At 43.7% G+C, this 23662-nt stretch overlaps 1 protein-coding gene across 6 annotated transcripts in view; it reads right to left on the bottom strand.

Moving 5' to 3' along the window:
• Nucleotides 1-915: 915 nt before the first annotated feature.
• The window catches only part of PAK5 (p21 (RAC1) activated kinase 5), a 121119-nt gene continuing 98372 nt past the window's right edge, over nucleotides 916-23662 (bottom strand). For all 6 annotated transcript variants that reach the window (XM_053380646.1, XM_053380642.1, XM_053380648.1 and 3 more), the window contains 6 exons: nucleotides 22182-22676; nucleotides 19201-19334; nucleotides 16114-16240; nucleotides 9196-9321; nucleotides 5167-5301; nucleotides 916-3243 (listed from right to left, as the gene is read on the bottom strand). In XM_053380646.1, coding sequence (XP_053236621.1) covers nucleotides 3088-3243; nucleotides 5167-5301; nucleotides 9196-9321; nucleotides 16114-16240; nucleotides 19201-19334; nucleotides 22182-22676 — 1173 coding nt within the window. In that variant the 3' untranslated portion in view covers nucleotides 916-3087. The remainder of the gene's footprint in view (nucleotides 3244-5166; nucleotides 5302-9195; nucleotides 9322-16113; nucleotides 16241-19200; nucleotides 19335-22181; nucleotides 22677-23662) is intronic.

Below are 23662 nucleotides of genomic sequence, written 5' to 3'. Positions count from 1 at the left end.
ATGAACATTCTACTTACTGCTCAAAAGGTATGCAGCAGGGGATCCTGGGTTGCTCTGATTATGATATTAAGATGTATCTATAGATACCTAGGGGTAAGTACTGGCATGGAATACCTTATGGATGATGCTCCGTTAGGATTTCATCTGAAGCTGGATCACGAAGCTCAGGTCTAGTTTCAGTAGCTCATAAGATCAGGCCATTAGTTCCAAATAAAATTGTAAGAGTGAACACCAACATAGGCTTCACTGGCAAATTATTTTTGTAACCTCAAGTAAAGGTAAAGGGACCCCTGACCGTTTGGTCCAGTCGTGGACGACTCTGGGGTTGCGCCGCTCATCTCGCTTTACTGACCGAGGGAGCCGGCGTACAGCTTCCGGGTCATGTGGCCAGCATGACTAAGCCGCTTCTGGCAAACCAGAGCAGCACACGAAAAAAACCATTGAACTTCCCGCTGGAGCGGTACCTATTTATCTACTTGCACTTTGACCTGCTTTCGAACTGCTAGGTTGGCAGGAGCAGGGACTGAGCAATGGGAGCTCACCCCGTAGTGGGGATTTGAACTGCCAACCTTCTGATTGGCAAACCCTAGGCTCTGTGATTTAACAAACAGCGCCACCCGCGTCCAACCTTAAGTTTGTGGTTTATTTCTTTAGTTGTGATAATCCCCTTAATCACTAACAGCACAAGCCTAGGCATGCCTACACAGAAAGTTGTCTCACTGAGTTCAATGGGACTTACTCCCAGGTAAGTATATATTGGATTGTAGCCTTAAGGTGTTATGCAAACTGAAGAAGCATTACTTAGTTACTTTTTTGACTTGGTTTTTAAAAAATAATTAATGTATTTGTGATGGAATAAAGTACAGGATCTTCATCATCTTTGACAAATCTATCTAGAATCAACAGCCTTCTAACTTATTGTTTTGCTTCTCATTTATTACAATAGGGAATGACCAACTTATTTGTGTTGAGGGGGGAGAAACACCCTTCGTAATGCAAAACGTTCTAACCAGATATGTTAGATTTTGGGTCAGATAATTTTTTTCAAGTGAAGTCAGTAATAACAAAAAAAAGTTGGAAAATACATGGCTTTCATATTGTGCATAATTTTTAAAAAATCATTAATAAATAAACCCCCTCCATCATGGAAATAATTATGAAGCACTTATAAAGGCAACGCGCTATAGGTCTATGGTAAACATGCAAATATATTCAACAAGCAACACAAAATTGGTTGTAGTAGTCACTGCTGAATTCACATTCCAATAGGGTCTACACAGCATTTCCCCCTGAATGGTGAACATGTCGACTGGAATCTTACAAACACTTGGATTTCAACTTGGGAAATGCCCTGTCACTTGCTGGACATCTTGAGGTTGGTGTTTGACTCCCAAAGCGTGACTCTAAATAATGAATACGAATATTGTGACACTGGAGTCAACACAGACTAAAACAAAGAATCGCCCACATTGCTAGCTGAGCCCAGTCACTAAGTTTTTTTTTCTCCAGATGACATGGGTCCCCAGGCACATCATATGTTGCCCTGTAAAGGAGGATGTGAAACTGGATGGTCAATGGGATTCTTTTGTTTACTTTTTTCACTCAAAAAATGAAGTTGTCCCATCCATGTGAGGTCTTCCACTTCTGCAATAACACTTTCCTTCTCTCTGTTCTCCTGTGGATCTCCCCCAACATCTGGTTTGGTCCCTCCCCCCAACACTCTAGGGGAGATTTACTGGGGTGCAGTGGGGAGGTGGGAGAGGAGAAGAAGAAGAGTTCAGTTGCCCAAACGGGGAGTCTTTGCATGAATGGGATGACTTCATTGGGTACAGCCCCAAGACTCCTGCTGCTACACTACAAGCTGCACACAACCAGGCCTGCACAACATCTGTGCAACTCACCAAAAGGGACACAGCTTGCTAGCTGTGCATTGTGGCTTGTTATGTGTGCTGTAGCCTTCTGTTTCTGCAGGCCAAGCATGGTTAAGGTGGTATGCTGAGCTGTTGGCAGGCCACAGCAGGTGACTGCAGGGGTGTGTGTTTAGTTTGGTGTTCACAAATTGTGCAGGCCTGTCTGAAACAAAGGCAATGGCAGGGCTGCGGGAGTTTGAGCATAAGCAAAATCAGCATCCAGCTATAGGCATATGTCATAAGTGGCATATGTCACTCAACTGCAGCCTTTGCAATTGAAATATTTTCACAACTGGAAAGCTTACCTCTTGGCAAGCAAATCTCTATCTGGACACTTTCTGTGGCCACTGATGATTTGATATACCGCCACACAATAGCTGTCAGTTTGACATGATAAATATAAATATGCAATTCAGCCCTTGGCATAAGGTCCTGTGTATTCTGTAAGATACTCATTGCTTCTGGCCAATACTGAAATCTTTACACATTATTTCCAAGGGGAGAAAAAGTATCTTGTATTGCTCAGCAAGTTGAATGTTTGCAAAATGAAGATGTACATTTGACTAACACAGATGAAAAGTTCTTGTCAACATTCTGAGCTGTTAAAGTGTGTGTGTGTGTGTGTGTGTGTTCCTTTCTCATCAAAAGGGATAGAAAAGTAGGAAAGATCTGGCTCAAATGCTTATTAACTTACATCTACCACCTCTACCAGCACGACCGCTATGACATCAAAGTACTGTAAATTATCAAAAGCAATATACAGAAAATTACAAATTCATTTCAAAATACGTCACATTGCTACAACTGAGATAAAAAGTGCTTGTTCGTTTTTGTCAGGAAAAAAGTCCTTCTGAAGTAGAAGTGCCGCCTTGCTTCGGTTTCAAATAAAAAATGGATGCTCCATCTGGGTTGTGCTACAAGTAACGTCCTTCTGCTTCGATAGTTGACAGACTAACGACACCGATGGATTGTGAAAGGTGCATCCCACACAGGAGTATTAACTGTCAACATGCCTGGTTACCAAGCAAAGGGAAAAAAGTATCTTCATAAACTCAGAGAAGTCTCCTTCATCGTGTGCCAGCAGTGGTAGCTCAACAGAGGTGCCTTCAGCTTACTTGCCAGATTTCATCCAGCTCCTCCAGAAGAAACAAAAAGCGAGGGGGGAACCCTACTGGATTTAGTGATGCCTGTATTGCCTCATGAGAGGCACTATGCAAGAAGGAGGCCCAGCCAGTTTCAGAAATGGGTGTCTCAACAGTTCCTGTGCTGTTCCTCTCTGGGAAGGCTCCCTCACCAACATCAAGTCTAAGAAGCCACGGAGTACTGAGGAAACCTGGAAAAGCAAGAGCAACATTGTGAAGAAGGCAACACCTAAATGATTGGTGCTGCAGCCTTCTGTCATTTAATAGCAGTGTGCAGCATCGCTATAGGACTTTCATGTGTTCAGGAGTTCATTATCCAAGACCCGGTCTATGCATGCAGCAGAACGAAGGTGGGAATAAGGTGGCGAAGTTCTAGATTGTGCCTCTTCAAATCTTGCAAGAAATTGAAACAAGTGGCTTACAACAGGAGCCGACTTCATGAGCAGGTGTGTGAAGTTGTGTGCAAATCATTGAGCAGGTATGTGCCAAACAGCGCTCTGTTCATAGCCCCAACCACTTCCTCTTTCTCTGACCCCCAAATAACCCCAAAGGTACCAAGGGTGAACAAAAGGGGAAGCTTTGGCTTTGGGGCAGAGGATTACATTCTGAGCAGAGGGTCCAGGAATGCCATCATCCAACTATCTCTAAGACAAGGCAGTGCTTGAGGATGAATCTAGTTGCATCTGTATCTGCTTGGCCACTGTGAAAACAGGATGCTGGACTAGATGGTCCAGTGACCTGATGCTGCGGGCCTCTTCTTAGGTTCTTATGAAGGTAGCTGGTAATGAGCACAAGGCTTCAGTCCATCAGTGCTTAACGTGATGATGGGAGGTTAGGGGTGCACTAGCTCAGGTCTAGGGAACCTTTGGCCCTCCAGTTTTTGTTAGACTCTAACTCCCATCAGCCCCAGTCATTACAACCAATGGTCAGGGATGATGGGACTTATATTTGTTTGTTTATATTTTTCATTTTTGTACATTTCACTAATTTTAAAATGACTTTGACATTTCAAAACTTCCTTCTCCCTCTTTCTGCGGTTCCTTAAATTTGTTTTTAATATCTTCTGCATATCCAAATTAACTCAGTTTGCTCATTTATTCATCTTCTTTAAATTTATACTCATATAAAACTACAGTTTATTACAATAATCCTGCCAATGTTTTTATCTGTTTATAATTTATCAATAAACGATTTTCATTATTTTGTAAAAAAAAAAAATTGTTATCCTAATTTCTTATTCTTCCAGTAAGTTTCACCATTTCTGCATATTTCTTAACAATAAAATAATAATAAACTTTTATTTATATCCCACCCTCCCCAGCCAAAGCCAGGCTCAGAGCAGCTAACAACAGTAAAAATAGCACAATTTACATAAAATCACAGTCAATTAATTGAAATACATTCTAAAATCAATTCAGAATCAAATTGATGGCAACCATTGGGCTAGAGTTCTATGAGGATTACAGAAGGAGGGTGTCAGACTGCACCTTGGCCAAAGCCCTGGTGGAACAGCTCTGTCTTGCAGGCCCTGCGGAAAGATGTCAAGTCCCGCAGGGCCCTAGTCTCTTGTGACAGAGCATTCCAACAGATCCACAGATTTGTATGCATTCTTCCTTTGCTAGGACTTCTGCTTCTTTCCATTTTGGGGCAAGTAACATTCTTGTTACTTGTTACTTGTTTCTATACAGTTTAGGTAGTTCTGTCCCTACAATTCCCAAAAGAAAAGCTTCTGGGACTTGAACCAGCAACATCTGGGGGGCCAAAGGTTCCCCAGCTGCCCACAATCCTTCAGTCATGTACTTATTACCCTTGTCCATCACCTTCCACACACCAGAGGGCAAAGGTCTACAGTGGCGAGCTTTATCCAGAGATGTAGGCTCTCTGTGCATAGTTTAGACTGAGTCATAATCATACAGGCAGCCTTAGAGGCATAGAGCAGCTTCACCACTACAGACCTTCTCCTCCAATCATGTTTATGTGGGTGACACAGGGCGACAGAGATGTGAAGACAGGAGCCATCAAGCATGTTCTTTGCTCTCTCCCTCATGCAGTTCTATTTGCCTGAGGCTCCGAATGACTGACCAGGGCTTTCATGAAAGTGTAGACCCTCTGACCTTGTGTAGATCCTTCACCCTTGGTGGTAAATTGTCTCGGATCCTGCGCATTGCCTGGAGAGGTGGCTCATTGAAATAAGGCGGCTCTCCATCAATCATCTCTATGACCATGATACCGAGGGACCAGATATCCACCTGCAATATACATCCATGTATTAAAGTCTGAAAGGTGCTGCACACAGATGTCTAATCCCCATAGAGACATTGTCCTATCAACATTTTTAAAAGAGTTAAGTCTGCTTGGTGAAAATCTCTCCTGAAGGGCTGATGACACAGTGTGGATCTATATACAGGAGGGAAACCTGCTACGAATAAGTCATAAATTAAATCGTTATAGCAAAAGAAAAAAATGCTATGTAAAAAATGCATTGAATTTTTTTTGCTTTCCAGTGCCATCTGGCGTTGCATGTTTATAATGCATTCAAAACATTTTTTTAATTTATTTTTTTTACTAATGTAGCTGAGTCCCAAGAGTGAGATTACACATTTGGTTCAGGGTGGCTATGGAAAGATATCTAATCCCAACCTAGGCAGTGCTTTTTTAAAAAATCTGGAATTTCTTCTCCTGCTAGAATAGACAGTGTTACCAGTTTCCATGCACTGGGTTTCACTGGGTATCACTGACTATGCTTAAATTTAGTAATGCCACTGAAACTAGAAATTAGTCAGTTAATTAAGCCAAAATCTAGTGTGTTTCTAATTCTTGGCCTTTTGGTGAAGATCAAGTGCAGTACAGTTAATCCTTGATTGTATAATGAGCCCTGACTCTGGTTCAATGAACGTTAACATTTTTCTAATTCGAACTGAGATTGATTATGAGTTAAATTATATTTTCTGTGCTTGCACAGTCAGCATGTAGATTTTGTAGGGGGTGGGGTAGCTCAAAGATGCTGTTGTTATAACTTTCGATTGAATGTGTCATGCTGGATTCAGGATTCAGAGAGCAAATATTATTATTATTATTATTATTATTATTATTATTATTATTATTATTTATTAGATATAACCTGCCCATCCGGCTGACTTTCCCCAGCTATTCTGGGCAGCTCCCAACAGAATATTAGAAACACGATAAAACATCAAAGAAATAATAATGAAGTGTGCATGGACACGAAAGCTTATACCCAGAACAAACTTAGTTGGTCTCTAAGGTGCTACTGGACAATTTTTTTATTCCCCCCCCCAATAATATTTTTGACAGGGTCAGTTTGCCCATCAACTACAGGCACCCTGGCCCAAGAATTCATCTGAGCAAAAATCCTGTTTAGTGGTATGTTTATTTATTTATTTATTTAAGAAAATACTCAACACCAGAAAGCTAAAACACAGTATTAAATACTGAACTGTGGTTTATTTTGCAACTTCAGTATGATAGGCCCTAAAATGTGGTGTCCTTATCTTATGTGCAGCCGTAAGGCATGATGGATTTTTCACTTTGCACTGAGTAATATATTACATAATCAATGCATCCCAAATGGTCACTTACAGTTTCCCTTTCTAAACATGCAGTATTACCAAGGACGACACTGGATGGAGAAAAGTATCAAGCGAACTGCTGGTACATGAGAATCCTTGCAGCAATTTCTGAGACCCTGATAGCGAAATTGCTGCAAAGGCCTGTCCGTTCCCATGAAGCTTCTCCCATGGGAAAAGGTTAAATGTGCAAGGACATTTTGAAGCTGCAGCTTGTAGCCAATGCTAGTTCTACCCACTGAAATCAATGCACATGATTAACATAGGCACCAGGGCCGTCTTAAGTATATCTGGCGCCATCGTGCCAGGAGCTTTGCAGGGCAGGAGGAGGCGGGCAGCGGCTGGAGGGCAGCTCCTCCGGCGGGGAAGAGGTGGGGGCTCTGGGCGCAGCGCTGCTTCAGTGGGCTGGTGAGGGCGGCGAGCTGATGCCAGGAGGAGCCACATCCAGCCTCCGCCTCTCCAGAATTTGGCGCACTGGCGTCCCGCGCCACATGACCCTATGGGCAAGACGCCCCTGATAGGCAGATTGATTTCAATCGGTCTCCTCTTGAGTAGAACTTAGTTGGATGGAGCCCTCTGTTGATATTCATAGGGACCATTAAACTAGCTACTTGGAGGTTCCATAATGCCCTCAAGTGCAGCAGAAATAGAGATGGGGCCACACAGGGCCACTTTACTGGACCTGCTGAAACACCTACTCCACTGGGCTCTTCCATCAACTATTTATTACCTGGCAGCAGTGATAACATCAGGCTGCAGTACAGGGAGCGGTGGGAAGCAGGGGCACTTATTATTATTATTATTATGATTATTATTAGAATTTATATACCGTCTTATACCTGGGGGTCTCAGGGTACTTCACAGAACAAAATCAAGATATAAAAACACAAAATACATAATACAAATAAAAGCAACAACCCAATAAAGGTAAAGGTACCCCTGCCCGTACGGGCCAGTCGTGTCCGACTCTAGGGTTGTGCGCCCATCTCACTTAAGAGGCCGGGGGCCAGCGCTGTCCGCAGACACTTCCGGGTCACGTGGCCAGCGTGACGAAGCTGCTCTGGCGAGCCGGCACCAGTGCAGCACACAGAAACGCCGTTTACCTTCCCGCTAGAAAGCGGTACCTATTTATCTACTTGCACTTAGGGGTTCTTTCGAACTGCTAGGTGGGCAGGAGCTGGGACCGAAAGACGGGAGCTCACCCCGCCGCGGGGATTCGAACCACCAACCATGAGATCGGCAAGCCCTAGGCGCTGAGGTTTTACCCACAGTGTCACCCGCGTCCCTTTTAACAACCCAATAGTCCCCTCCCAAAAAAAGCCCCTGTATTTTAAAAGGGCATAGGATGTGCATCAGATTAACCAAAGGCCTGGTTAAAAAGGAATGTTTTTGCCTGGCACCTAAAGGTGTATAATGAAGGCACCAGGCGAACTTCCCTGGAGAGAGCATTCCACAGACAGGGAGCCACTGCAGATAAGGCCCGTTCTTGTGTTGCCACCCTCGGGACCTCTCGAGGAGGAGGCACACGAAGAAGGGCCTCAGAAGATGATGTCAGGGTCCGGGTAGGTTCATATGGAAAGAGGCAGTCCTTGACGTATTGCGGTCCTGAGCCGTTTAAAACCAGCACTTTGAATTGGCCCCAGAAACTAATTGGCAGCCAACGCAGTCAGACCAGGATTGGTGTAATATGCTCAAACCGTCTTGTTCTGTTGAGCAATCTGGCTGCTGAATTCTGCACTTCTCTGAGAAGCCAGATCCATTTGGCTCTTCCTTTCCATGTTAGCTTATTGAAATATACTCAGAGTCCTGTAGTGATTTCATGTTCTTTATTGCAGCTTGTAAAATAGTGATTGAATTGCCCCCCAAACCTCCGGCTTTTATATACATTATTTACACAATGAGTCCCGTCTGATTGGCTGATTCTGCTTCCCTCCTGGAGCCTGATTGGTCTTTTCCTGCAGGCCAATCAGTTGTTGCATTCTAGGATCCTACCTGCCTATTGTTCTGGGATCCAAGCTTAGTACATAACACTTATCATTATAAGAACTGTCATGTAGCTTTAAAAATAACGGTGCCTGGGTTTGTTTGCTCTCCTCTTCCCTCCTCCCTTTCCCCACCTTTCCTTTTGTGCTATTTCTTTTAGAGTGTAAGCTGTGTGTAGGGACAAACTTTGTTTTGCTTCATGGCATGTAAGCTGGTCCAGAAGTCTTTTTTGCTTTGAAGATAATGTGCTTCTGTTAATAAATGTTTGATGGAACGGTTGATAAAATGAATATATGGAGTTTGGATTTGATATCCCGCTTTATCACTACCCGAAGGAGTCTCAAAGCGGCTAACATTCTCCTTTCCCTTCCTCCCCCACAACAAACACTCTGTGAGGTGAGTGAGGCTGAGAGACTTCAGAGAAGTGTGACTAGCCCAAGGTCACCCAGCAGCTGCATGTGGAGGAGCGGAGAATCGAACCTGGTTCACCAGATTACGAGTCCACTGCTCTGAACCACTACACCACACTGGCTCATAGGTTGCTATATGGAACAATACACTGGTTGTACTTACCTCTGTTCCATAAGGCAGTCTGGAGATCACTTCAGGTGCCATCCAGTAGGGGGTTCCAACAAGTGATTTACGTTTCGGAACATCTTTTGAAACCTGGGCACAGAATCCAAAATCTGACAATTTTATCTGAAATAAAAAAACCCCAAATAAATAACACATTAGAGAAATAATCCAGTGAGCAGTATTCAGACATATTTAGCAGATGCCCATCATTTTAGCTGTACAGTATTGATAATTCTCTGTTAAAACTAAGCAAGGCTCTGCTTTGGTAAGTGATGGAATTGCATATTTCCCAAAGTAGCCAAGATAAAGCTTACTGGGAAATGTGCATGAAGGGGTTAATACCATAGAGTAAGCTGTCCAGCCAGACTTGGCTATGTCCACTTCCCCTCACCTTGGGAGGAACTAGGTAATCAAGCCTAGGAATATCTAGGAAAATTCTCAATGATACACTGGGCAATAGATATCGGTCATAATATAGATATGGAAACATGGAAACGATTGTGGAATACAGCCTGTTATGGTTTAAGAGAAAATTATATGAAAATAATATATCATTGGTATTGTAGCACCCTGCTTGTGGTTAACGCTTAGCTGGAATGAAATATTAAATGCAGCAATAGAGAAATTAAAATAATAATTTATTTGTCAGACAAATAAATAAGAGGCACAGTGGTATATGGTTACCAAGCTCTGGCCTGCTCCAGCCCTGATGGCCAGCACTTATATTCCCTCAGCCCAGCCCCCTTGCTCCTCCTTTGGCTGCCTCTGTCCAATCAGCCTGGTTGAAATTTCTATTGGCTGTTTGCTAGAACCAATCATAAAAGATACACCCATTTCCTCTTACCTTTTATGGGAGACAGAGAGCTATATTTTCTTCTATTTATAAATGGCAAACAAGTAGCCATACATCTTACATTAGCCTCGACAAGGCACCTTAATTACCAGATCACCTTTGCCCCCTTCATTCTAAAATAGAGCAGATGGCTAAAACAGATGGTGGGGTGTTTTTATCTGAACAGATCTTTTGTTCACCTTTTCACACACAGCATCAATGAAATAAGTATCTAACATAAGAATCTAACATTTATCACTTTCCTTTGCTTACTGCATTTAGACAACAAAATATCATACATAACATAAGATAAATAACTTTTTAAAAGGAAAAGACCTTTGCAGAGTAAAAAGTCTCAAGTTTAAAAGGAACAAGGAACAGCTTAAAAAACGGCTCTTTACTCCCCCTCTTGCCAACCAGATGCTTTGACCTTTTGGCTCTATATCTGATGAGAGGCCAAATGGTATTATTTTCTGTTAAACAATAAACCTTACTATTTACCAACTCTTAATTTAGCAGCTTTTATTACAGCTTAATTATATTCTGTAATATGCAGGGTCAGTGACCTTTTGCTCTCAGCCTTTTTATGACCGCAATAAACCAGAGGGGCCCTCTGTCTAAGAGCTGCCAGCTGCCTGCTGGTTTCCTGCCTCGAAAGAAACATTTTGTGAATTTTTAAGCTCATTTTTAGAATACAGGAATCTGATCAAAATATAAACCTTGATCAAGAATACAGGCTTTGATCAGATGCCTCATTATCTAACGCTGAGTAAACTGGCAAAAATGTATAAATCTAATTCAAACAAATGTTGACAAGGTAAAGAGAAAGAAGGTTGTTTTTACCATATGTGGTGGCCTTGCAGTAAGGTTAAAGCTTACTGGGAAATGATATATAATGAACTGAATTGTTTCCTGCTTGGCAGGGGGTTGGACTCGATGGCCCTTGTGGTCTCTTCCAACTTTATAAAAAAATTATTTATGTATGCTACTACAGCAGCAAGAATGTTACTTGCCCCAAAATGGAAAGAAGCAGAAGTCCCAGCAAAGGAAGAATGGATACAAAAACTTATGGAATATGCAGAAATGGTGAAACTTACTGGAAGAATAAGAAATCAAGATAACTAACTTTTTATTAAAAAATGGAAATGGTTTATTGAATGTTTACAGATAAATTGCAAACCAATAAAAACATTGGCATGATTATTGGAGTAACCTGCAGTTTCATAAGAGTATATATTTAAAGTAGATAATTAAATGAGCCAATTAAATGAATCTGAATATGCAGAAGATACTTTAAAAATAAATAAATTCAAGGAACCACAGAAAGGGGGGAGGAAGTGAAGCTCTGAAATGTTAAAATGATTGTAAAATTAACGAAATGTATAAAACTGAAAAGTACAATTTTGAAAAAAACATAACAAAACAAAACACAAAGTAGCCAAGATAATGAATAAGGTTCATCCAGGGATGTGCTGGAAAATGAAGACCGTTGGTTAGGCTGGGAGGGAAACTTGTCTGAAATCCTGGAGAGCAATGTAGACAATTCAAAGCTAGATGGACCAATGGTAATACAGTAAGAAATTCATTTTGCAAGTACCTCCATCATGTCTCGAGCCTTTTTTCTCTTGGCTTTAATATACTCTAATTACAATAGACATTATATAAGCGCGCACAGCAGCTTGGCCAGCTCTGCTAGCAAAACAGCAATGTACTTAGAGCAAAATGAGGAACTATTCTTTTTATGAATTCATAGCAGAACCAGTTTTTTAGAATGTCATTGTCCATCCAGATAACCAGATAGCACCTATTGTGATGCCCTGGCAGAAGGCTTGTGGTTGAGCCCCGAGTCTTTGGGTTTGCATGTCAGAAACAGGAAAGGCAACACACCAGGTTTCCAGCTCATTTGTCATGTCGGGCTACAGTTTGGGATCCAGAACAGAAAGTTGAAGGAAGAGTTAATAAGGAAGCTACATAAATGGTTGCAATCACAGAGACCAGCGTTTTATTATAAGCGTTGTCTGTCTGGTTTTTTGGCATCGGTGCGTATGTTACTTTTAATCAAGTTTTTCTTGCCCATTTCTCCTACCCCACAAGTCGACGTCGTTAAAAAAAGAAAAGCGAAAGAAAGAATGGTTGCTATTTGTAAAACAAAGGCACCCATAAGCACAAGCTTCTTTTTATACCATTACAGAATAGATGTAGCCAAGGCAAGTTTTGGGTGCCAGATCCATTTCCCTTGCTGTAGGAGAGCAAAAATGTTTTTGCATGTCGATTGCTCCTCTGAATAGATAAAAGAGATGCTCCTTTTAAAAAAAAGAAGAAGAGGAGGAGGAGGAAAAATGAAAGGATTATACAACCTCTCATGACAAAATGTGCATTGTAGAGAGTAATAGGCATAATGAGGCTTTGTATGCATATCTACAAAGCAGAGAGGAGATGGCTTTTCATCAGCACCTCTTCTTTTTTAAAAAAAGCAGAACCGAAGAACATCTATTCATGATGATGGAAATAATTTTCTTTCCTTTTTGATGTTGGTCTATCACTCTCTCTGAGAAACTCTGCAAGCGGTCAACTCTATCGCAACTGTGCAGTGGGTTTGTGAGTGATCGAGGGTGTGCATGGTCAACTTGAAACCCTGTGGAGTCAATAGGATTTTTATGGGATGTAACATCACTGAAGCAGTCAAACAGAACTTTTCCTGTTTGCTCAGACTGGACACACAGGGGAGTATTGCTCCAGGATTTCTTGTCACACCTGATCTGGAGCATTCTCCCCCTGCATGTGATCAGGTAGGTGGGCATGATGATCCTGACAGACCCTATAAAGGGGCTAGTCACGCAGCCATCTTCCTCTTCCTCTCTTGCTCTTGCTTACTCTTACCCTTGATGCCTTTTGCTGTCTGTTGGCTCTCAGCCAGCAGCATATGGGCTCACCCCCCACAGAGGATGAACCCACACTTTTCTCTGTAATGGTAACTGCAAGCTAAAGCCTGCCTTCAGGACCGTACTGTGAACTGAACGTAAGTAAACCTTATCATGACTTTTAAAAGAAGACTGTTGTGTCATTATTGTTTTTAAGAGGGAACTAAAGCTGGACCATAAAAAAGGCTGATCGCCAAAGAATTGGTGCTTTTGAATTATGGTGCTGGAGGAGACTCTTGAGAGCCCCGTGGACTGCAAGAAGATCAAACCTCTCCATTCTTAAGGAAATCAGCCCTGAGTGCTCACTGGAAGGACAGATCCTGAAGCTGAGGCTCCAATACTTTGGCCACCTCATGAGAAGAGAAGACTCCCTGGAAAAGACCCTGATTTTGGGAAAGATGGAGGGCACAAGGAGAAGGGGACGACAGAGGACAAGATGGTTGGGCAGTGATCTTGAAGCTACGAACATGAGTTTGACCAAACTGTGGGAGGCAGTGGAAGACAGGAGTGCCTGGCGTGCTCTGGTCCATGGGGTCATGAAGAGTCGGACACGACTAAACAACAACAAAAGGGGATTTACTAAGAACAATCCAATCTGGACAAGCCAGACTGGATTGCTTAACTCAAATGATTCTCACGAATCCATCAACTAGCTTCCTGCAACGTACAATGGAATGTGCTCTGCTACTAGCTCACTAGCGCGAGTGAGGAAGGATAATATCTAATCAATATATCCTCTCCTACTATCCTCAACATCCCCACAATTTTGGTAAGCCTAAGTGTATGCTGCCTGAATCCAGAAGGAACATTGAAAGATAAAGCATTATTTGGCAGTGGCAGCCAGCTGCATCTCTACTTCTTGGGGAACGAGTGCTCTGCACAACCTTCGTAGGCCGTTTGATAACAGAAAGAGGTATATTTCAACCTTGAGACCCCAGATGTTGTTGGATTACAACTCCCCCCATCCCCAGCCAGCTTGGCCAGTGATCGGGGGGATGGGCATGATTGCCCCAACAACTTCTGAGGATACAAGGTTGAAGAATGTAGTAGTAGTAGTAGTAGTAGTAATAATAATAATAATAATAATAATAATAATAATAATAATTTATTTATACCCTGCCCATCTAGCTGGGAAAGCTAAGGAATATTGGGAGATTATATACACAGAAATAAAAAAGATGCTAATATTGACACACACACCCCTGCCCAGAGATGTTCCTTTTGGGTATAATAGAGGGTGAGATACCTAAGAATGTATTAAATCTGTTTCTTTATGCAACTCCTGCGGCCAGAATAGCCTATGCACAAATGTGGAAGGACAAAAAACGGTCCAACGAAAGAGGATTGCTAGAATAAGTTAGAATATGTAGAGTTAGTGATGCTGACTGCAAAGATAAGAAACCAGGATGAACATACCATAGGAGAGGAATGGGAAAACTTCGCAGAATATTTAAGAATTACAACAGTTATATAGATTCCCAAGTAAGACCAGACATATGAGCAGCAGCTAAATTAACTAGAAGGAGTGGAAGGGTATGTAGCACAACTAAGAGTCAAAAGGAACCCATGGAGGAAGGTGTGGGGAAGTCAAATAATGTAGAAGGATGATGAAGAATATCGTGAAATGGATGTACCAATGTACTGTAAAAGCATAAATAAAATTTTAAAAAAGAAGAATACTGCCACAAAAAGCTGCCATTAGACCTGCAGCTATACTTTTGCGAGCTTTCATGGTAGCAGAAAAGGGGCAGTCCTGAATTATTATTGTGTTGTTATTCCCGCAGGTTCCATAAAGACAACAGAGAATGTGCCTGTTTAAGGGAAGGGAATTGCAAATGGCAGAGGCCACAAAGTGAGACAAACTTTCAGGTGTTCTGATCCCAGGCTGTACAGGGGAAAACATCAAAAACACATCCAAACCAACACTTTGAACAGGTAGCTAATTGGCAGCCAGCAGCCACACCTTTTCTCTGTAGCACTGGGAAGGAGAGGTAAGGTGCAGTTGAAAAGAAAACAGAAACCAAGTTTTATACGATCTGGCTGGGATCCAAAGCACTCTCAATGGCATTCCACTCATGCCCGTGGGGCTTTTCAGCTCCCCCTTCCAGCAGCAGCCCCCCTTCCCTACTAGCCAAAGGACCATGCAAAGCAGCAGGCCGCAAAGAGGGAGGGGTTGATACTGCAAAGAAATGCCATTTTTTCTGCATGTGCACAGCTCTCCCTTTTCATGTTTGGGGCATGTTTCTGGCCTCAGTTTCCTATAATTGATTTCTGCGCAAAGCGTGTTCTCCTTCATAGAGAGCACGTGTTGCGGTGGGGTCTGAACAGGCCACCCCTCTGTTGCTGAGCGGGTTAGTATGGATGACCATCCGCAGCGATTGGGCGGTTGGGTTACGGGGAAAATGTTGGTGTTGCCATTTAGGAGGACGGACCAAAGGTTATAAAATCAAGTCACGCAGCACTGACTGGGCTCTTTTGCTGCGTACATCGGATCACCCGCCCACCCCCCTAATCTAGGGCTATTGTGTTGACCTTGCTATGCCTGTCATGGGGTCGTCTGCTTTTGGGGCAGGGGCCTGGTAGGAATTTTGCCCATTTGGCTGATTGGCTGGTGCCATTTGGTTTTTGCCTAGCAAATTGTCACAACTTGTAAGGTTACGGTTAGGCATTGGTTAAAAAATCTTTCGTCCGTACCCCTGAATGGGGCTTAGGGCCGTGCAAGCCCCCGGGAGCATGCGGGGGGGGGGAATGAGGGTCTGGTGCCCGGCTCCATGCTCTCCCCAATATTGTTTTCCCTTACTGGCTTTCGCTGGAATCCGGAAGTCAGTTCTGTCCCTGGGTGTGGGGACAGATGGTCATAACCAATGCCTAAGCAACCACTCACATTTATGTATTTTAATAAAGTTGTGGCCAAAATTATGCCAGAAACCTTAAACAAAAATTATGTGTGAATTGTGAATTATTTAGGGGTGGCTTTGGGGACCTCGAGATGCACCACCCAGAGTTAATGTTCTATGAGGCAATATCCAGAAGAAGAAGAAGACGAAATTGTACAACATAAAAACATGCTCATGTTGTGAACTACACTGCACTGAGATCTGCGGATGAAGGTTGGTATACAAAATTAATTCATAATAATAAATCAACTGCTGAGAAACTTACTCGCCCATCACTTGTGAGAAGTATAGAGTCGCTCTTTATATCCCGGTGAATGACTCCTTGGTTGTGCAGATAGGACAGTGCTCTTAGGACAGACAGACAGACAGTAGCAATCTGTTCTTCGTTCATTCTGGAATTTTTAAAAGAAAGCAACACATGGAAACAAATCCTGCTGTAGTGTTTTCATCTGCTTCAACTCCCATCATCCCTGACCACTGGCCACTGGAATGATGGGAGTTGTAGTCCAACAATATCTGGGGACTCATGGTTGAGAAAGGCTGTTCCATTTGGTGGGAACAGGCAGGGAACAGGGGCACTAGGGAAGCAAGTCTAGAGTAAGAGACTAAGGTGATGTCTGCTGCTTCCAGGAACTCTTCTCATTATGAGACTTTTGTTGGGGAGCAGAGAGTTTGTTTGGATCCTGGGTGAGAACTGGGAGACTGAGAAGGAAGGAAAATGAATTGACATTGATTTATATGCATTAGTCACTTTGTATTAATGGAACACTTTAACATGTAACGGTGCAATTTTCTAATATTTAAATTGTCTGGGTTTTTTAAAGCTTTTTGTACAGCGCTTAGAGATGTTTTCAACATATTAAGTGGTATAGAAATTAAATAATAATCCATCAATCTAATTTTTATTTTTATTAAATTATTTTGACACAACATCAATGGGCGGTAGCTCATTTGATAGACTCTTAATCTCAGAGTTGTGGGTTAGAGTCCCACATTGCGTAAAAGAGTCTTGTACCGCAGGGAGTTGCACTAGACCTCATGGTCCCTTCCAATTCTATGATTCCGTGATTTTAAGAACAACCTCATTATACAGATAAGTTTGACTTCACACAAAAAATATAATGAGTTGAAAGTTGTGCATAAGGTTCACTCCCTACCCCGTTTCCTCACAGGAACCCTGTGATGTAGGTCAGGCTGAGAGGAAGTGACTGGCCAAAGGTCCCCCAGTGAGATTCATTGCTGGAAGTGAAGGAATGGGTTTCCCAAATCTAAAATCTGACTGTGCAGTCAGTCTGAAACAGGCCCCCAAATCCCATTTTTCCTTCTCCATTAGCTAAAATCCATTCACTTGAGCACTTGAGCCAAGAACCCAGCTGTATAAACAAAGCTCTCTCCTCTATCAGTCCGTGACGCCTAATAAATGGCCTTGTCCATTCCTAAGTGGAGCAGGGATGACACATTTGGGTCTTATCTTACTTCCTGACCACAGTGATGCATAGACCTTGTCCGGGAACGGTGCCAGCAGTGTTCTTAGAGTTGATGACCTCCTGCCCCAAGACAAGAGTATAAGAACAGGAACAACCTTTTATGGTCAGGAATACCGGAACAGGAATATCTGTTTATGGTCATGGATGTCAACTTACATGTATAAGCTGACGTGGTTGGATTCCTGGGGAAAGGGGGAGAGGGTGCCTGGAGGATATATACACTGCATGAAATTTCTCATTTCTTTGGACTTGCTGTGAACTGACCACGCAAGTGCCTTCTGCTATCCTGAGAGCAGAATGAACTCTCTCTCTGAACCAAACCTCGGTGTCATTTGACTTCCTTTCTCCCTCCCGGGAGCAAGGCAGACCCCACCAGTCGGTATAGTCTAATAAGGCTACAGAAGTGGGATCTGAACCCTGGTCTCCCAGGTCTTGGTCTTAAACTCTTACCATCCCACTGGCAAACACTTGTGAGCACTCAAGACAAGGATGGAGCCAACACTGCGTGTTCAGATTGCCATCGTGAAGACAGGGAGTGCAGGCAGATGAAGACTCCCAACTTCTCTTGAATAATGAATGGTCAGTAGCTAATTGCAACCCTGGTTGTGGTCAAGCCATTAGGCGCGATGAACATTTTGCCCACTGTGGCCTCATGTTATTTATCTAAATACTGCAAAGCCTTCAACGAAACCTTAGAGAGACGGCCATAAAATGTTCAAATAACAAGAAAGGAGTGCTTCTAATGAATCCCGGCCCTAATGACAGCACTTAAGAGTTTTCTGGAAGCATCTGTTTGCAATTAAATGCCTGTCAAAATATTTGGCACGGTGACTAACAGTTCAGAAAATAGCTCCTAATGAAAGCTACGAGGTTTTTTTTTTAGCATGTGGGCTGAAGCGGGTCTTTAAAATAGCCACAGCAGAAAAGTTACAGAGCAAATGAGATTTTCCCCTATTTGAGAATCAGCTAGTGTAAAAGAATTAAGCACACAGACTTCCAAGTTGCTCAGGCACCAGCACATCCATGTTGGAAATCAAACCCACCACACTTCCCTTGTGCAGCATCTTACTGATACATCTGATGGTACAACCAATTTGTTTAGCAAATTCACAGGTTGCCATGGAAACGACAAAGGCATTGAATAGGAATTAGCAGGATAGGATGTACCCAATGTGTATGGCTCCCTCCAACTATTCTTCCTCTGTTACTGTTGTTGCTGCTGCTGCTAATGATAGAATGGCATAATGTGTTGACTTAATGCTAATGCCAAATCCTTTCCTTCCTTTCCACCATTTTACAAACTTTACTCTCCTCTATATGCATGCTGATGCTCCATGTACAGGGGTTCAGTTCATTGATGTAAAGGTAAAGGACCCCTGGATGGTTAAGTCCAGTCAAAGGCGACTAAGGGGTGCGGCGCTCATCTTGCTTTTCAGGCCAAGGGAGCTGCTGTTTGTTCACAGACAGCTTACCAGGTCATGTGGCCAGCATGACTAAACTGGTGCAATGAGACACCATGACGGAAGCCAGAGAGCACGGAAATGCTGTTTACCTTCCCGCCACAGTGGTACCTATTTATCTACTTGAACTGGTGTGCTTTTGAACTGCTAGGTTGGCAGGAGCTGGGAAAGAGCAATGGGAGCTCACCCCATCACAGGGATTCAAAGCACTAACCTTCCAATCGGCAAGCCCAAGAGGCTCGGTGGTTTAGACCACAGCACCACCCACGCCACTTTGATGTAGTGAGATCAAGCCAGTTTCAGCGAATGGGGAAAGCCCTTGCAGGCAGCCAAACCATGGTGCAAACTATCAAATGCCTGGAAGGGTTGTCTTGTCTTAAAACGTACCCATTTCATGCAGCTTACCTGGTGTGAGTCACTATGTCGGTCAAAGCACCACCTTCCAAAAACTCCATAACAACCCACAGCTCATCTCCCACAAGGTAGCTGTTGTACATGTCGACCACGTTCTCGTGATGATAGTCTCTCATTATTACAACCTGAAAGAACAGAAGAGCAGAACCTCTGAATGGTGTGCTAATGGGTTTTTGCGCATCTGTTGTTTTTTAACTCACATAGGCCAAATTGTAAATACATTTTTTTATAAAACAGCAGCAGCAAGACACACACACACACACACACACACACACACATCTTTAAAAAAGAGTTTTAATGTGAATTATCAGCAAAATAACATTGAACTAAAACATATTGACCTTGAACCAAAACAAAATCCTCATGTGGAACTGGGCTTTAGGTATATGTTTGGTTGAAGGACACAAATCCTGCCTCGTAACTCTGGACCTTCCCCCAGTGAATTAAAAAAGTGACTTGCAATGTGAAGCGATGGGTTTATGATTGTGTAAAGGGTTCCTGTGCCCACAGCAAATGTGTAGAAGTAGAATCTGAGGTGGGTGCAAGTTGGAGTGAAGCTGCTAAAATGCCTCTTCCCAAAACTATTAAAGATGGAACACAGGAGCGCTGTTCTCCTTTGCTGGCAAATGGAGAGAGAGAAAGCTTGCCCTCCCATCACAACTTGGCTCTCTGAATCATGAATTGTACATTTAAGGAAGGTGGCATGAATGCTTTCTATAAAGAGCTTTGGGAAGACAGGGAATGGGAACGGGCTGGTCCCATCTGAGTGCCACTCTATGACCCCACTGCCAGCACTGCAGCAGATGGTCTGATGCTAGCATCTACCCTCAGAGAAGAGTGGTAGCATGGGGGAAGAACATGTACTTTGCATACAAAATATCCCAGGTTGAATTCCTGGCATCTACTGTAAGGGCAGGGACAGACTGTGAGAAGTGAGGTTACAGGGAACCAGGCAGTGCCCACCCTGTGGAATGCCCTCCCATCAGATGTCAAGGCAATAAGCAACTATCTTACTTTTAAAAGACATCTGAAGGCAGCCCTGTTTAGGGAAGTTTTTAACGTTTAATGCTGTATTGTGTTTTAATATTCAGTTGGGAGCTGCCCAGAGTGGCTGGGGAAATTATTATTAGACTCCGTTTCTGAAAACCTCATAGAGCCACTCCGGTTAGCGTGGACAATATTGAGATAGATAGATAGATAGATAGATAGATAGATAGATAGATAGATAGAGGAACTGTTGGTTGTGTAAGCCGGTGTCCTCAGGACTCTGGAGAACATCTGGATCTTTTTGGACCTCCTTGCTTTAGCTTCCTGAACACAACTTTTCCTTCTTCACCTTTGGCAACTTAGAATGAGATTAGTAGCTTCTGGGGGCAGTTGCCAAAAAGGGCTGTGGAAGGCTCTGTTTTGTTTGGAGCTAAGGAGATAGTGGGGACGCGGGTGGCGCTGTGGGTAAAACCTCAGCGCCTAGGACTTGCTGATCACATGGTCGGCGGTTCGAATCCCCGCGGCGGGGTGCGCTCCCATTGCTCGGTCCCAGCGCCTGCCAACCTGGCAGTTCGAAAGCACCCCCGGGTGCAAGTAGATAAATAGGGACCGCTTACTAGCGGGAAGGTAAACGGCGTTTCCGTGTGCGGCTCTCCCTCGCCAGGGTAGCTTCGTCACGCTGGCCACGTGACCCGGAAGTGTCTCCGGACAGCGCTGGCCCCCGGCCTCTTGAGTGAGATGGGCGCACAACCCCAGAGTCTGTCAAGACTGGTCCGTACGGGCAGGGGTACCTTTACCTTTACCTTAAGGAGATAGTGAGTGGGGGGAGAGTAAATGTTTTTGTTACATAAAGATGGGAGAAGGGTGACTAAATCAAAGCAATGGCTTCTGTGTATGAGAGAGAAGTCCTGGTTTCTGGCTAAGCCCTGACATCCAACAGCTCACAGAGGTGTCTTTCAAGACATGTGGATACAGAATATGCCTTTTAATGATACTTTGTCCAATTCAGTGCCATCCTTAAGACCAATTAGAACTGATGGGCACAATCTGGAGGCATGTTTACCTCTAATTTTATTTTATTTTAATTATGTTTCTAGCCCACCTTTCTTCCAAAGAGCTCAAGGTGACATGCCCAGAGCTCCCTGTTCCCCATAGCTTCCTTAAAGGTAAAGTAAAGGTACCCCTGACCGTTAGGTCCAGTTGCGGATGACTCTGGGGTTGTGGCGCTCATCTCGCTCTATAGGCCGAGAGAGCTGGCGTTTGTCTGCAGACAGCTTCCGGGTCATGTGGCCAGCATGACTAAGCCACTTCTGGCGAACCAGAGCAGTGCATGGAAATGCCGTTTACCTTCCTGCTGGAACGGTACCTATTTATCTATTTGCACTTTGACGTGCTTTCGAACTGCTAGGTTGGCAGGAGCTGGGACTGAGCAACGGGAGCTCACCCCGCCGCGGGGATTCGAACCGCCAACCTTCTGATCGGCAAGTCCTAGGCTCTGTGATTTAACCACAGCACCACCCACATCCCACACATGGCTTCCTTAAAGGTAAAGGAACCCCTAACCATTAGGTCCAGTCGTGACCGACTCTGGGGTTGTGGCGCTCATCTCGCTTTATTGGCCGAGAGAGCCGCCATACAGCTTCCGGGTCATGTGGCCAGCATGACTAAGCCTCTTCTGGAAAACCAGAGCAGTGCATGGAAACGCCATTTACCTATTTATCTACTTGCACTTCGTGCTTTCGAACTGCTAGGTTGGCAGGAGCAGGGACCGAGCAATGGGAGCTCACCCCATTGCGGGGATTCGAACCGCCGACCTTCTGATCGGCAAGTCCTAGGCTCTGTGGTTTAACCCACAGTGCCACCCGCGTCCCAGCATGGCTTCCTTACCTCTACTTAAAACCAATGGGCACAATCTAACAGCGTGCTCAAGCCCAGCTGAAATCAGTAGGGTGGAAGCACCTTCCCACACTTCCAAAATGGCGTACCTCGTTGAAGAGCAGTTCCCTCCTTTGCTGCTTCCTGAGATCCATCTTCTTCACTGCAACTTGCTTCCCCGTGTGCTTCTCTGTGGCAATGCAAACGATACCAGTGGAGCCTTCCCCAATTTTGATGAAGTTGTCCAAGTACTCCCGAGGGTCACCAGGGCTCACCACCAGCTGCAAGGCCGCTCGGAACTGCTCGTGAGAGACCCGGGAGGGCTGTTGGTCTGAGGAAGAGCCCCAGCTTGGTGGAGGATAAGCACTTGAAGTGATGCTTGGGGAGCTTGGGTAAGAAGCTGTGGAAATGTAATGTGAGCTTGGCTGGAGAGAAGGCTGGTGGTGATAGTGGGAGAATTTGTGATAGACTGCTGGGTACTGGTAGCCACTGCCTGAATACGTGACTTTGCTTTGACTTTGAGGTAGCTTGGTTGGGCCTCGAGGGTAAGTGTCTGACCCAGACAGCGGTGGGCTTACAACCATCTGTGCTCGATCATAATCCAGCTGTGAAAAGAAGCAAGTCAACAGGTAAGCGTGGTTTCACGTACATTGAAAGACCTACATTGGCTCCCAGTACGTTTCCAAGCACTATTCAAAGTGTTGCTGCTGACCTTAAAAGCCATAAAAGGCCTTGGCCCAGTATACCTGAAGCAGCATCTCCACCCCCATCGTTCAGCCTGGACACTGAGGTCCAGCTCCAAGGGCCTTCTGTTGGTTCCCTAACTGTGAGAAGTGAGGTTACAGGGAACTAAACAGAGGGCCTTCTCGGTAGTGGCACCCGCCCTGTGGAACACCCTCCCACCAGAGGTCAGGGAAATAAACAGCGATCTGACTTTTGGAAGACATCTGAAGGCAGCCTTGTTTAAGGAAGCTTTTAATGTTTGATATTTTATCGTGTTTTTAATATTCTGTTGGGAGCCACCCAGAGTGGGCAGGGTATAAATTATTATTATTATTATTATTATTATTATTATTATTATTATTACTACAAAACAGTTTCAAAACAAGATACAGTTATAACAACCAAACAACAGGCAAAAGAGACTGAGGTAGTCATTTTGTTATGTCTAGAGCATGATGGTCTTTGTTTCTTGTGACCTCTGAAAGAAACTTTGCCATGTTCAGTGTATATTATTATTATTATTATTATTATTATTATTATTATTATTATGAGTGTTTCCTAATAATGACAGGATGTGATTGCTCTTGTGGCATCTCTCAAGTTGGGCCATCTGAGCATGGCCAGCTCCCTATTCAATACATCTCTCAGGAACCAAATGGTGGCCCTTACTAAGTGGGTAGCTTGGTTAGAACCAATTGATACTTGGTGGTACCAACAATGCCAAGGTTGCAGGTTCGATTCCCACATAGGCCAGCTGCATATTCCTGCATTGCAGGGAAGGGCTCCCTTCCAACTATACAATCTTTGATCATATGCTACTTGTTTCAACCGATACACAGTAATCTCTTTCAATGAAACACATTATTTC

The sequence above is a fragment of the Podarcis raffonei genome, chromosome 3, assembly GCF_027172205.1.
Source record: "Podarcis raffonei isolate rPodRaf1 chromosome 3, rPodRaf1.pri, whole genome shotgun sequence".
Classification (NCBI taxonomy): domain Eukaryota; kingdom Metazoa; phylum Chordata; class Lepidosauria; order Squamata; family Lacertidae; genus Podarcis; species Podarcis raffonei.
This window is presented reverse-complemented; position numbering and strand designations above follow the sequence as displayed.